The sequence below is a fragment of the Mugil cephalus genome, chromosome 2, assembly GCF_022458985.1.
Source record: "Mugil cephalus isolate CIBA_MC_2020 chromosome 2, CIBA_Mcephalus_1.1, whole genome shotgun sequence".
In the NCBI taxonomy this organism is placed as follows: Eukaryota; Metazoa; Chordata; class Actinopteri; order Mugiliformes; family Mugilidae; genus Mugil; species Mugil cephalus.
Genome location: NC_061771.1, coordinates 17668524 through 17684533, shown reverse-complemented (window position 1 = coordinate 17684533; position 16010 = coordinate 17668524). Strand labels below are relative to the sequence as shown.

General features: G+C 42.4%; 1 protein-coding gene across 6 annotated transcripts in view; it reads left to right on the top strand.

The window, feature by feature from the left end:
• Window positions 1–16010, top strand: part of lrba (LPS responsive beige-like anchor protein) — a 185539-nt gene that overhangs the window by 153510 nt on the left and 16019 nt on the right. For 4 of the 6 annotated variants that reach the window (XM_047577879.1, XM_047577880.1, XM_047577878.1 and 1 more), the window contains 3 exons: window positions 4935–5102; window positions 11645–11734; window positions 13977–14169. In XM_047577879.1, coding sequence (XP_047433835.1) covers window positions 4935–5102; window positions 11645–11734; window positions 13977–14169 — 451 coding nt within the window. The remainder of the gene's footprint in view (window positions 1–4934; window positions 5103–11644; window positions 11735–13976; window positions 14170–16010) is intronic. The other 2 variants (XM_047577882.1, XM_047577883.1) reach the window with 1 other exon arrangement.

The following is a 16010-nucleotide window of genomic DNA, read 5'->3' as shown; positions in this document are numbered from 1 at the left end:
TGGGATTCCACCGACTTCTACCCCCTGTCAGCATTTACATAAAGGCATGCTAAATTATTCATTAATTATCAGAGAGTCCCCTGTGGGTGGAGATGACACACACACTGCCTGCTAATTGGCCCATCAATAATCCTGCCTGGTTCTCCTGAAGTGGCACCAGATCCCACCTCAGGAATCTGCTATCTGCCCCAACCTTCTGCTTGACTGTTTCCTGCAGCGTGGCACCGCACGAGGAAACGCTTCCGCACCTGCTCACCTGACACGTTGTTGATGGGTTATCGGAACACGCCTAATTTCTGTACTGCACTTATATTAATTATCCATCAAGGAATTTTCCTGGTGGGCAGTCCTCTCGTTGTGAGTCGATGCGAGCGGGACGTTTTATTGTGTGTTTTATTTGGATGACATCATTATACAGGTATATATGGTGCGTGGCTGAAGAGATAAATCTGAAGTTTTGTTTTTCTAAAAAGAGTGATACTCAATGTGAAATGGCACTACTCTCAGCCGACCATTTGTTGTGTTACAAATATTTACAGTAGCAGCGAATACACATTTGCATGACAAGTTCATCACACTTCCAGCGTCAGTGATGATGAAGAATGTGTGTACAGTGCAATAGTGTGCCTCAGTGATTAGTTGTGATGTTCAATATAATGATTGTACAGAGACGGCGTAAAAAAATGAATGAACTACAATCTTGGTTTTATTGGGGCAGAATTCTCCATATTTGACAGAGAGGGAGGAGGAGCTGGGGAGGGATGAATCTAAATCTGAGGTACGGCTGCACGATTATGGCCAAAATGATAATCATGATTGTTTTGATCATACACGTCCCTCAAACTAAATCCAAAACAAGTTCATGATGTCGTTCTCTTGTCAGTACACCTGGGAATAGGGCTACGCGTATCGATCTAAATATCAGTAGTATCGATTCCATGGCTAGTATCGGTATCAGATTGATACTTGCGTCCAGCAGCATCTCACAGCTGGAACTGATGCCCATATTGAAATGTGTCGGTACTTGGATGGAAAATTAATGAATGAAAACATTTCAGCATTTTCTATATTTATTTACATTGTTGCTTTAGTTCACATTATTATATTTATATTTTGTTACATTGTTCCTTTTACTTTTTTTCTTATTTCTTGTTTTGGACTAATGAGTTTTTTTCCCTAAAACAATTATGTGTGGTAAAAGAAATAAGGAATTGTTTAATTTTTATTTGTCTAAAATCTATGTACTGTGTTTTATCCTAATCAACAAACTAAAGGCAAACTTATAAAGTTATTCAATGATCATTTTTAGAAAAAAGTATCGGTATTGGTATCAGTATTGTCAATGCTAGCTCTATATTTACTTGTTATCGGATCGATATCAAAATTCCCAGTGTGGCCCACTCCTACTCTAAGGTGCAATCGCTTGTTATTTAGGCAGCTTAATGAACCCTGAACATGCGTTCGCCCCCTGGTGGTTGGCTGACTTCTTTTTGAGAAACTGCTTGATTAGATAAGTAGCAGAGCCGCCTTTTAAATGTAAATATCACAGACAATCACATTCATTTAATCGTGGCGGCCAAAATCATGATCATGATTAAAATTCGATCCGTTGTGCAGCCCTAATCTGGGGGCAGTGTGCACACTAGTCCCTACAGAAGTGACTTCAATCAGTAATGTACCCGCACCCTAAACTGCATAACCTGCTGTATTGTCTATTTAACTTAAAATCCAACCACAATTAACTAAATGAACCTAACTGAATGCTGCATTGAAGCAGACATTTGAAAACACAAAGGCACACAGAGAGAATTAGGTGTATTTTCTTACCAGCTTTCTGTTTGACAATAGGAAAAACACAGAATGCTACCATGCTCTTAAAGGAGTTAATGTGTAAATAAATGGTCAGTATAAAGCTCTTGTTCTTCTTTCACCCCAATCTCTCTGTTGTAAGTAATAAAGCAACGCTGTGATTCAGGGTTCCAAGTGAAGGGCAGCTTTGAAGTACTACAATCAAGGCCTTTTTCTGTATCCCCACAGGCAGAGGCAGATATTCTTTGAATCGCCAGGATCTTGTCCACTGAGGTTAAATTCCGAGACTTCAGTCAAAGAGAGCTGCAGAGCCTTTTGTCAGATAGATGTTGTCAGACTAAACAAATGCAACATCAGATATGCACTTCCAGTGTCAACACAGCACACACAGACCCTCTCTTATTCTGTGCCTCGCTCTCTGCGAATTGTACATGCGAGTGATTTCCATAAAGGCGGGCCTCTGGAGAGGGAGCTGCAATAACGTGGCTGCTCTTTGTTTCCCTGTGCTGATTGACAGTTGATTGCCGTGCACATTAAATGCCCATCAGGCCCAGCTTTAGTTTTAGAAGCAGGGGAGCAGGGCCCGCCAAAGGTCAGTCCTAGTGCATAATGAACTGATCCCTGTCTTTCACTCACATGCACACACCACTGAACCCCAGTCTGCTGGTAAAGGCCTGAATAACGAGGGTTTCCCTGGCTTAATGTTAATAATGCAGCATTAACAAAAAGGATTGCCCTGTGGCACAAGCCCCTGAACACTCTGAGGCGTGTTCTCCTTTCTCTTAATGCTAATGATTAAATTTGTTTTGTCGTAGCCACCACGGTTCAGCCCTTTAACAGAACATATTGTGAAGTGAATCACACTAAAAGATGAGGATCGGATGGATCTGTCTCCGTCTGCTCGTTTTGCTGCCTCTTCTTTGTAGCTCTCTGAACAGTTATCGCATCTAAGTGGAGCATTATCCAAAATACCAATGTGTGTAATAACCGTAGCCCGGCCACTTAGTTGAACGCCCATGACAGGCTGTGAACCAGGCTGAGCTTTCACTGGTAGGGCTGGATGTTGTTGGTGATATTTTAATAAGTGCAGCGTTATTATACCTATAAAGAAAAAGTGAATAATAAACTTATTTGGATAAACAACGTTTAAATTGTAATCGCAGTCAGATGTCACTGATACAGCTGGTAATAAGAATAATATCCCAATGTAAACAAAATGGCTTAATGAGGCTAATTCAGTGGGAACAGAAATTTTCACTCGGACTGAGAGTGGTGGTGTAGCTTAATATTAAGCTATAGATTTGGAAAATATAACACTGAATAAAAATAGTTTATCTCTGGTAATAAATACTTTGATTGTTTGACCCACTTTGGATAAACCACATGTGATATGACAAGGTTCTAACAGTTGAAAACTGGCTTCCATCATGAATTAATTCATTATTTCTGTTATTATTATTATATGTTATTTCTAACATATTCAACACTCCACAGGAGACGGACCCAGTTTGCGAATGTTATTTTGGGAGCATCTAAACCCATTCTCAGGATAAATTCATTGCATCTATTGTAACCGCTCTTTCGTAGACCCATACATCACTTACTGTGTGGAGATCTGGGGACACATGTACAAAACAATCACAAATTCATTTTCTATATTACAAGAGAGTGCAATAAGAAAAATTAACAGAGCAGATCATCATGCACATACAAACCCACTGCTCATGAGTTCACAGGTCCTTAAATGCAATGATCAGGTTGACTCTAAAACTGTGCAAATTATGTGTAAATACCAATGCAAGACAAAGATGTTTAACAAAAAGCTGTAAATTTATGGAACAACATAGAAAAGAAAATTAAATTATGCAATATACTTAATCAGATTTAAAAATATTATTACTAGTCAATATAAAATAAAATGAACAATGAACTGCCTTGGAACCTTTAATATTGTGAGCACGTGTTTCTGGTTGTGTTTTTGTCAATTTTTATTCCTTATGAAAAAGGTAGTTGACAAAACTGTATTATAGTAAGAAGCATAGGCCCAATAAACTGAGGCTTCAGCCTATACCTTTTCAGTTTTTTTTTTCTTTTGTATTTGTAAATAAATAAATAAATAAATAAAATTTATCTCAAATAGCATACATTCAAAACGAGGAACAATTCAAGGCTCCAACAAAATATATTGACATTAGATTCTCAACCAGTGCTTGTTGTACATTGACTTAAAAACCCGTCTTTCTCTCCTGTCTCTAATTCTTTCACTGTATCACTGTATTTTTTTTATTGTTAAGCTCTTCATCAGTTTAAATCATGGGTTATGTTACAGCATCAACAATTCAGTCGGCGCTCTGCCGCGAAAACATCATCACGCCTCGGCCCGCGCGCACTCTCCCCTTTTAGACGCGGGTTTTCCTTCCTGATTGAAAGTTGTAATTAAGACAGTGGGGAGGAATTAGATGCAGAATGAGCTGTCACAAAGTCACATTTAGTTGAGGGATGCGCCGGTCTCTGCAGTAAAAATTTAAATGATATAAATTGCCATTTAAGTGTAGCACAGGCTAATGTTTTGTCACAAATTAATGTGACACAAGGCAGCAATGACAATCAAGGGCTGCCTCATTCTAATTTGGTCGTGTTTAGAGGGCTTTTGTGAGCCGACAGCTTTACACAAATTAACACAATCGCCTGTTTTTATGAGGAAACCATAAATGTTTTTTCCCTCCTTGGCCGGCTAATGAGGAGAGAAAACGGCTCGCGTGTCAGCGTTATTGCGACGCAGATCCATCTGCAGATGAGCAACACGGCGCTCTCACCCGCACACAACCAGCGGAGGAAAGAACAAAGACAGAAGCTGAAACGGTTCCCTGATGAACTACAAGAGTTCTCTAATGTTTTGATGCCCCCTTATGATCTGATGTGGATCTGTTGTGCTTTTCGCTCATTATAGGAATCATTGTCAGATTCTGTCTCAGGAACAATTAGAATAATATTGTTTTCACCTATAACGGGCTTTAGCGAGAACTGCTGCTCGGTAGTGGGATGAGTGGGATGGTGAGTAAATGACGTGCATCTGTTGACATTTACGATACTCACGATCCTCTTTTCTTTGCTTGGATTTACAGGCTCTAGAGAGCGAGTTTGTGTCCTGCCAGCTTCACCAGTGGATCGATCTGATCTTCGGCTACAAGCAGCAGGGGCCCGAAGCCGCCAGAGCCCTCAATGTTTTCTATTATCTCACCTACGAGGGCGCGGTCAATCTCAGCTCCATCACCGACCCCATGCTCAGAGAGGTGAGGCTGCTGCCAGATACGGCAAACACACACGTTCTAATGCACATTTTTGCACTGCACGGTGGATTCAACTCCCTCGTCAGATCATGCTGAGTAAGGGGAAAGTTCCATAATACAGTAAGTACACTTGAGCCTTAGAGCTCTCAAATGGATGCTTAATATGACTATATGATAAAAGCATCTGTCCATACTGTGCATCTGTATTTCAGGGAGATTTTTTGATGCCATTAGCCGTGTTAAATTGCTTGTAGAATGGCGAAGGAGAGCTAAGCTAACAATCTACCGGCGAGTATTGCTGAGCAAAGACTTTCCCTTGTGTGCTACCTCTTAAAGCACTCCACCAAGTGTTCCACTTTAACGCCTTAAAGCCTCCTCCTCGGCTTTCATTCATTATTCATCTCCCTCACTTTGAGCTGCTGCGCACACAGGCTGCACTGGCCTGCCCAAAAGCAACCGCACAAAACACAGTGCTGAAAAGAAAAACACAGCTAGCATGCCCACAGCCAAACACCAGCGTGACAACTTCACCAATCTGCTGTAAAAGGCAGCTAGCCAGCAGCGGGCCAATTGACCCTGCACCCGTCAGCCTTTCTGACATCTGCCAAAAGGGGGGCACACATTCGGTTTTTATTTGTGTCAGTCTGTAGCAGCAGGAATTTGTTGCTGTAAAGGATAATTCCAGTTTATTATGACTTCCTTCTTTTTTCAAGTTGTTTAAAAACTAGCCCTGAAAGGTTGAGAAACCATTGACTGGATATAAAAATGGACTAACTAAGAAAACATGTACAAAGAAGTGGAGCTAAGGTGGGCAGTGAAGCCTAGACGGATGCCAATTGACCTTTAACGGCACCATTCTGTCACTGAAAGGACTAAAACATTCAAGTCTTATGAAAATTCACCCCCATATCAATGACACCATTTTGTTGAATAGTCAATTGAGTAACCATAGACTGTATGAAGATGAATGATGAGAGAAGCCCCTCAAACATGAAGCCAAAGCAAGTAGAGCTCCCCCTGGTGTCAAGCTGCAGTATTATTAATCATGAGCTCCGCCTCCTTCATGGTAGTGGATGGGACTTGGGTCAAACTAAAATAATAAAATGCACTTCAAATATTTTTGTTCAAAGATGGTTTCTGTCTTTTTAGTTAGCTAATATAATGCTAATGTGGCCGGGTCATCGTTATTTTTCAGGCTGCTGAGGTCTGGAAACATGACCTTGCTTGCAACAATAAAAAAAAGTTTGGAAAGACACACATATCCAAAAATAGTTAGGTGCAGGGTGTTGGATCATGGAAGGTATAAGAATGAAAAGTTGTGGAAAAAATCCGCACACCTGCAGAAGCTCCCATGTAGACTTGTCATGAGGTTTCGGACTAGCAGGTCCTTCTTCAGATGAATGAAAAAAAAAACATACAGAAAACGGCATCTTAAATACCCATCATGCATCTCTCTTTCTTTCTCTGTAAAGAATTTTTTTTTGAGGCAAAGTAGTCTCCTATCAGTACAGAAAAAAAACATGAATATGAAATACACATACACCAAATATAATATGCAATACAACAAATATTTATACATTGATGGTCCAGCATACATACATATATATACACACACACACACACACACACACACACACACACATATATACATATATATTGGTAAAGTATCCCTCATACACATGAAAGAATCATTTCCTATAAACATAGGAATAAGCATCACAAACTATTGCTGCAACTAATACCAATAAAATGATGACCAACAAAACCAGTCACCTGGTCCAATGATTTAAACAGATTATCTTGTCATTTATTTATTTTTTTTGTTTGTTTGTTTTTTACTTGGGAGTTTTCTTAATGTCTCCTCCTGCCTGAACCAGTAGGTTCCTTTATGCAAGAGACCTCGTGGCGTTCCCGTCTAAATGGAGATGAGTTCAGACTACATCAAGTGGCCGAGCAGCCTTTCGCCTCCACTGTACTGCTGCCCTTCATGCTCAGTGACTGGAGCATCACGGGCACCAGGGGTAGATCCTTGATTTATCACCTCATTCACCCTAATTCCCATCCAGATGTGCTTTGGCCTTTATCCACACACACACACACACACACACACACACACACACACACACACACACATTCATTTTAATGGCTCGCAGGTCATTTCCACACTCAGCCCATTACCCATTCTTCTGGTTAACATACACACACACACACACACACACACACACACACAAACACACAAGCCAGAAAATTGGATCACTAGTTCTCCACAATTTCTGCCAAGCTGTTCCAGTGACAGTGGGATTGATAGATCTGCTAACCCCAGGAAGCCATCAGAGGCAGGTGCATGTGACTTGAGGGGTATTAAAATAGCATCTCCTGCTTGTGACTGCAGGCATGCACACTTTAGAAATCACTTTTCTGGATATAGGGGTTTTACTCTGCTGTAGTTTCGGCGTTATTTACTGTCAACTAATCATTTCTAAATTAGTTTGTCTAACATTATTATAATAACTAAGACCCCTAACAAAGAGGACTGCTGTCGCACATTAGTGTTTGAAATCGTTTTAACGTTATGTGCGCTTGGTTAGATTAACGCTGAGATTTATTGCAGTTTAATGTTATTCAGTGACACGAGTCATCAATGTTAAATTCAGTGTTATGAATTAATGCTTTAAAAGATCACACATGCCGTATTTGGCACTGGCCTGGTGCACTCCAAAAGCTGTTATTGTTGAATGTGTAAAACTGTGTTCCACTGCGTGGAAGGGTCTGCGCTGTTTCCTCCTCACAGTCTTTCTTTGATGCTGTGATTCCAGTCTGCTGCCTTTCACCTCTGAAAACACCCTCAGTCTGAGCTCGTTAATTTGTTAAATAAACCGAAGCAGTGTTATCCCTGTGAGCTAATCCACTGCTCCCCTTCAACTGTGTTTGTGTGGAAGGAAACATGCCTCATCTGTACGGAAGGTGGAAACGGAGTCCCAGGCCTGGGCCTCGTCATGGCCGGGCAATGGAGGAGGAGGGGGTGGGGGGTAGGGGGGTAGGGGGCGGGGCTATGAGCTGCAGGAGCTTTTAAACTGAGGGTTCTGGGTCTGAAAGTGTCCCCAGAGTCTGTCATTACGGAGTGACAACGGTTCCAGGCTGAGCTGCGGTCTGGGCCAGGCATGGCAAGGCAAGGCCGCATTAGGACAGGACCCGTGGCTGTTCATTGTCACAGGGATGCGTCACAGATGTGCGCGCGTACGTTCCTGTGTACATTTGGGTCGGGAAACGTTGCAGACTTAGCTGGTTGTGGGCTTGAGGTTTCCGTATTTTTTCGTTGGCTGATTCTGTTTTCCCGCCACCCCCTGCTCACACATGCACGCACACGCACACGCTTGAGAGATTTGCGTGGCCCATACCTTGATGTGTGTTTGCACGTATACGTGTATGTATACATTCATTCACTGGCGTGTGTATACCTTTGTATATTTATGCGTGCTCATCAGCATAAATGCAAAGGTTGCGTGTTTATGTTTGCATTCCTGTTTCGGGAGAAAGTTTGGAATATCTCAACACAGATTAGTGACTGCTGTGGAGGCCGCCGCTCTGCTCTTTTTTTTTTTCTTCCCGAAAACCATGATTACTTCCTCTCCTCTCACCACCACCCTCCGGAGAGCTGTGTGCGCAGATGCGTGCGTGTTTATGCGTGGCACACGTGCACGTCTGCGTTGCCTCTCCGTGTAAGACGAGAAACACACCCTGTGTTGCCTTCTCATCGCTGCACAGGGCTTTCCCTCTTTCACATGTGATTACGGAAAATCCCACACCCTCGCACACCAGCGACGAAACACAGAGCCGCGTTTGAATTGTGCAGCCTTTCGCGTAATTCGGCTGAACGCGGGAAATGCGTCCCCACAAGTGAACCTGCCTTCGCATTTAGCCAAACTTACTCACCAAACATAAGTCTTGATGGTTTATTTTCTAATATAACCTCTACTGTGCTATGATTATTATCATTATTATTAAAGCCAGATATGCAAGTTTGCCAGAAATAGGCTAATGTAGCTATTTCTTTTTATATTCAATTCACAGAGTCGGTGTTGTGGGGTCAATTTGCATAGAGGCAGCGTGTTTTACATGGAGATCCGTCTTGTCAAGTGGCTGAGTAAATCAAAGGACGGGCTGGGGCATCTGAGCCGAGGGCGTCGCAGCCATTTAAATGTATAGAATATAGAAAACCTTCATCAGACACGGGCCAGCGCTCCCGAAAGAGATTGGCCTTGTGGATGGCCCCTCATATAATCACCTGAGCATCGCGCCGCCATATTGGATAGGACGTGCTGACCTAGACTCAGCCACTTTCCAGCCTCACGCGGCCTCATAAATGTCAGATCTGAACTTAATGAAGATAAGTTTAGTGGCTTTGCGGAGTCTCTTCCACACATTAGCTTAAGCAAAACGCTGCGCTCTGTAGCCGGCGGGAGATGGGCGGCTCTTTGACCTTGGATGATGCGCTGGCGTCCCCTCGCTAACAGACGGAAAGGTCCTCCGACACGATCGGATAGGCTTGGAAAGCGGTGGGCCGAGGTGTTCCCACCTTTCAAATAATCGCGCTTAATAGGAGTGTTTACAGTATTTTAAATCCGGTCTCATGAAACCAGCGTTGATAAATGTACAACACGCAGTACTGGCATGCTCGCCATGCCTTACACACACATGTGTCCGGGTCAGCATATGCACTTTTTGGCTTGCACACAAACCACAGACAGTCATGCTAACAAGGAGACGGTTCTCAAGCCTCTTCTGAATGTTTCCAATCTGTTGAGCCAGTACCAAACCACACAGAATGCTTAATAGAGGCTCTTGTTGGGTTTCTGCTGTGTACCCATTGTATGTTTTTTTCCAATTAGTGGCATGAGACACAAACAAAAAGTTATTTTTTTAAACTTCTCTCTTACAAGAAGTAACAATCATGGGCTTATATTAATTTGTTTAACTGATCTTATTATATTTTATTGTCTTACTCAAGTCTATTTTTGACGTGAATAGATGAGAAAAATAAGTGGCTGACGTGCTAACTCCGCTTCCTCGGGGTCTCACTGTAGTTCTACATTCCCATAAAATTTAAAATCATGTCGAGCTTTTGGTGCTTGACTCTTGGCCCCGAAGCAGCTGATGAAACCTTGTAACCTTCTCCGCGCCTCTCCGGTCTCTGGTTAGTTTCAGACAATGGCAATGAGCGCAGACTAATTTCCCAACCTTTTTTTTTTTTTCTTTTTCTTTTTCTCATGGAAATACCATATGCAGGCCTCAACCATGAGCTCATTGTCGAGCCGCGCCAAGTCAGGCTCAAACGTCTCAGCCTACACACACAAGCTGTCACTCCCACACAGCCAGTCACAGTGCACACCAACATACTGACGGCTCTGTCATAATTTGGTGTTGGTCACTTTCTTTCTGCCTGTCCCTCTTTATAAACTACCTATCAGGCTGTGTGCGCCTCACAAGAGAGGCTTTCTTACTCCGTGTTTTGTCTCCTTAATGTTTTTATACACATTTACGCATTACCTATGGTACCTTTTTACACACACACACTTATATATGTATATTCTTCTTTGTGCAGGCCTCTACTGTACAGATTTACTTAGAGTTGGGTGTGTATTAATATTCTTTATAAACCTTTTCTCTATTCTTTATAATCCAAAATCAATATAATATAATAAACAAATAATTTTAATAAAATAAATTAAATGAAATAATGTTGCCTTATTGAAATACATATTAAAAAATGCTTTGAAAATTTGACAGATAACTGGCCAACACAAATGTATTAAGTTGTTTTTATAGTTTAATTTCAGTCATCAATCAGTTTATCATTCATTGGTTCCTTTTTCTAAAATTAGTTGACTTGCTTATTTCACAGATTATTAATTAGAAGTATTTGCCTTTTGCTTTTACTTCACTAAAACAAGGGATTTTCTAATTTGAGCAATTAAACTAGAAAGTCTGTGACTGCTTGTTTATTGTAATCCTAAATAATAGCATAAAATATACCCAGACCTGTGAGGCAGTAGCCTCCTGCATCCGTCCACTACTCTGGGTGTGTTGTCCTGACAGTGAGCTGTGTGATGATGTCCAGAGGCTGCTCAGCCGGCGTCCGCCCTGACATTTATGGTCCTATACCTCTTCATTAACACCATCCAACCAAGCCCACAAGCCCGCCTGCCCGGCCCTCCGATCCTGTGCGGTTGTGGCGGACAAATCGGTGATTGTGTGTAAAAGTGTGTGCGCGAGACGCTGTGTCACAGTGGAAAAGGGACGTTTGTACGCAGAGGCGCACGTATGCACTGTATAGGCTGTTGTATTCCTGCCTTTGTTTTGTTTTCATTGTTACTTATTTCCGTGTAATACGGTGATCTTAGGAGAAATGACGGGACGGTTTGCACGCGCATAAACTGGGTTCATTATCATAGCGTGAAGTCAGACATGAGCCGCAGTGATTGAAGAGTAACTTAAATGAAACAGAAAAAGGCTTTTATTAATGCTGTTTTTTTTCCTCCCCTCAGGCTGTGGAGTCTCAAATTAGGAGTTTTGGACAAACCCCCTGCCAGTTGCTCATCGAGCCACACCCACCCCGAAGCTCAGCCATGCAAGTGGTGAGTCGCATGCACACATACTTTAACTAACACACACTCACACTCTGTGTAGAAGCCAAACGATCATTATTTCTTCTGCCTGTTTAATTCTGTATTTGGTTTCTGGTCAGAAATTATCTTGACGCTTCACACATCTTAACTCGTCTTTTTTTTATTTTTTTTTGTGTAACTCCTACCTCCTGTGGTCCGTCTCCATCTACTATTGTGGGAAAATAAAAGTGGTGGTCTGCCCTCTCTCATCATTAGTGAGGTGTGTGTGATCGGGAGAGATCACAAGCGTTTGTGCGCAGCGGTTTTCTGGGGGGAAAAGTACAAGCTTCAGGCTGGAAGCCTGGGTCTGAGCCAGATTTTCCACCTGAGCTGGAAACAGTGGAGATCAGCAAAAGAGAGCAGCGAACAGCAGCTCTGATGTGACGGCCCTTTAAGGGCCGAGGAGTGCAGTCAGTGTGCCTGCCTGTGATGGGCCGAGGCCCCCTGAGTCCCTATTAGTGTGGTGTCCCTGTGGCGCTGACAGCTGGCTGTAGACCACCACCCAGCGCTCGCATGCACACGCAGGCTCAGGCTCTCGCTTTGAATCCACTGCCTAACCGTACGGGTGAATTCCTATGAAATGTTTATGCTTTACCTCCACAGCGTCCTAGCATAATATTCAAGCACCGTTTTCCGGGCGCGTTTCTAAGCCTCCCCTCAGCTCTTTGCTCCCTCAGAGCGCTCTGTTCTCTTTGGTTTTACATGATCTAGCCCTTTACTTCCTCTCCATCCTCTCCCATGCAAGTGTGTTGTCAGTGTCGGCATCTGCCCGTGCTGGTGGTAATGATACTGTCAGTGCTCCTGGTTAGCTGTCAGACACACCAGATTTACTCAGGTCTGTTCCTGATGTTAAACACTGATGTTCCCTTCTTTACACGCGAGGAAGAAAATAGCTTTCTGTTAGAGCTGCTTAGTACAAACACTGTGTAAAAAGGCTCTAAAACCTGTCTAAGCAGAGGAAGCGGTCTGATAGGTCAATGAAATGACTTCTTGTTTTGTTATGATGTTCTCTTCGAGTGTGTCTTTATAAGAAACAAGTTAGAATCTAACACCGCTTATAAAATGTGTGGACGTATTTTATTATCTGAGCGAACGCCCGTAAAAGTCAGCAGTGATCAGACTAAGCACTTAGTTAACTGGTAGAAGAGCAGGTTTGGCTGTTGACTGGGTGTACTTTTCCAATTAAATTTGTCTCCGAATGCTCATTCCGCCAAATACTGGAGTTTGCTCCTTTTCTCTGTTTTATATCATAGTAAATTTAATTTAAAACTATTCTGCTCCAGACCGCTGGACGAAAGCATCAACTTAAAGCAGACCAGAGAAGTTTTCACAAATGTTTCCCTGTTTTGTGACATTTTAAAGACTGAACACTTGATAATAAATTGCCAGTAATGGGAATTGAAGTTCTTACTTGGAAAAACAACTGTGAGGAATGTAAAACGTTTTACATGCTGTTTAAACATATACACGGTGCCTTTGTGTATATCTCGTGCGTGTTTTAGTCCCGAGGTCTTGTATGCTTTGAGTGTTTAAAGGTCTCCCCAGACGACACTGAACCCTCGGCTTCGGTTAATCCCGTTTGTCTGATGATGGTTTTTCCTCGATCGAGGTCGAGTTGCCTCATTAATGTTCCTGATACATAAAATGAAATCGCGCTCTTCTGTACTGATTGGCAGAGGTTGCAGTTTCCTAACATTTAACTGCTTAACACAAGTTGTCTTCTCCTCCTCTGACCTCCCTTGGCGTCTGTGCACCGTCAAAGTCAGATATCCATTTAAACCGCATGAATGAGTGGAAGACGACTTCAACAGGATGCGATGTCTTGTGTAACACTTTTCATTTGTGGGCTTTTCTGTCGAATAATTGTAACCCTGAAACTATGTACAATTCACAGTGACTTTTCCTCTGATGCTGTTTCATCTCTTAATTTTCCTGCCGTGCTGGATCAAAAGCACTTTCTCGCCTTTGCTATTAAAGCAAACACTCTCTTTCCGAGCTGGTGTATTGGCTAATCTCGCGTCTTTTTTACTATCCTGCTTACGCTGCCTAACTTTCTCTCTGTCTTTCTGTTTCCTCCCTGTTTTTTTCCCTCACCACCACATCCGGTATACGCTCCCCTCATACCCTTTGGTCTTGCTCCTTGTTTGCTGCTCCGCTTTCTCGCTTCCTTCTCCCTCTCTTCCATGCGTCCCATTGTCCATCCCCTGAACAGTATCTTCTCCTGCAGACCCCGCTGATGTTTACTGAGCAGATGCAGCAGGATGTCATCATGGTGCTGAAGTTCCCGTCCAATTCTCCTGTAACGCATGTAGCGGCCAACACCCAGCCGGGTCTGACAGCGGCCGCCATCATCACTGTCACCGCTAACCGGCTCTTTGCTGTGAACAAGTGGCATGGCCTCACAGGTGAGACACATGAACGCGTTATTTGTTTTGCCAAAAACACGATTTGACCTTAAACCAGTGGACCAGGATCATTTTCATACTTCTGTTCGTCTCTCCTCCGCACCGCACCCCAGCGTTTAATTTGCCCGAGACTCGGCCCATCTCTTCTCCATAGGATGGACGTTGATTTGGGAGACACTTGACTCCGTCTGCTGGATAGCAGTATCAAATGTGACACATGTAGCAGCCAGAGTTAGGCCTCACGTCCACCTCCATACATCAGCTGCTCATTTCACAAAACCGTATTTACTCAACATCCGTCCTCTCCCTGGAAGAAGCATTAGCTTTGATATCTCTGCGCTTATGAGGATGAAGACTGATCGTTTTCACTACAATAAAATCCCATCCATGCGGACCAGGGGCTGGACTGATAAATGGTTTAGTGAGCTGATAAAAAAAATAAATAAATAAAAAAAAACAATTAGTTAACATTAACACAACAAGTAATTCTGATTCTGATCAAACATTCAGTCCAAACCTGAACAAACACTCAATAAATGATGCAGAAATAAATTGAGGAATGGCTCAAAGCAACAACATTTTTGAGTTTTTGCAACTTTGTTGAAGAAAAAAATAATTACTAAGCCAGTAGCTTCCAATTGGATAATTGCTGCATGGGTGATTAACTTTCAGCTGACGACAACTTTTCTAACCCCAAATGATGCAATGAGTAGCTTCTCATTTCTTAAACAACTGTGATGAAAGATGCGTCCTGTGGTCGTGGAAAAGAAGTCTGTTTGAGAAGAGTCAAATCATTGGCATGCGTCAAGAACATAAAACATCTCAGGGGAGATCTTAGCAGAAACTGCTAAAATTTGTTTAAGAACCGGCCAGCACAAGGATAGTATTGTCTTTGAGGAAGAAATGTGGTCAGAAAAAAATCTTGATCGATGATCGCTTAAACGTTTTGTGAAATCAAATCGAAGAAAAACAAGAGTAGAACTCAGGGATATATTTAATATTGAAAGTAAGGACATTTCCACACATACAATGTGAAGGGAACTCGAGGGATTGGGAATGAACAGCTGTGTAGCCTTAAGAAAACCACTATCAGTGAGGCTAACCAGGAAAAAAGGCTTCAGTTTGCTAGGGAGCAATGGAAGGAGGTCATGTGGTCTGATGAGTCCAGATTTACCCTGTTCCAGAGTGATGGGGGCATCAGGGTAAGATGGATCCATCATGTCTAGTGTCTACTGTACCAGTCTGTGGGGGCAGTGCTATGATCTGGGGTTGCTGCAGTTGCTCAGGTCCAGGTTCAGCAACATTATGCCCAAAGAATGAAGTCAGCTGATTATCTGAAGGTACTGAATGACCAGGTTATTACATCAATGGAGTTTTTACTTCCCTGACATCACAGGCCAAGATGACAATGTCAGGATTCATGGGGTTCAAATAGTGAAAGAGTGGTTCAGGGATCATGAGAATCATTTTCACACATGGATTGTCCACCACAGAGTCCAGACCTGAACCCCATTGAGAATCTTTGGGATGTGCTGGAGAAGACTTTGAGCAGTGGTCAGACTCTCCCCTCATCAATACAAGATGTTGGAGAAAAATTAATGCAGCAGTGGATGGAAATAAATTGTGACTTCTCATCGAACCAATGCCACAGGGAATGTTGTAATCGAAGCTAAAGGCAGGAGTGTGTATTATTTTTTTTTGTTTGTTTTTTGTTTTTTTTATTTATTTTTTTGGCCAGGCAGTGTATAAAGAGGAACAACTTTTATGTCTCCTGTATTTGTGTAAAACCAACATCTCTGGTTTTTAGTTGACTTGCATTGTGTAGTACTTCATATCCTTTG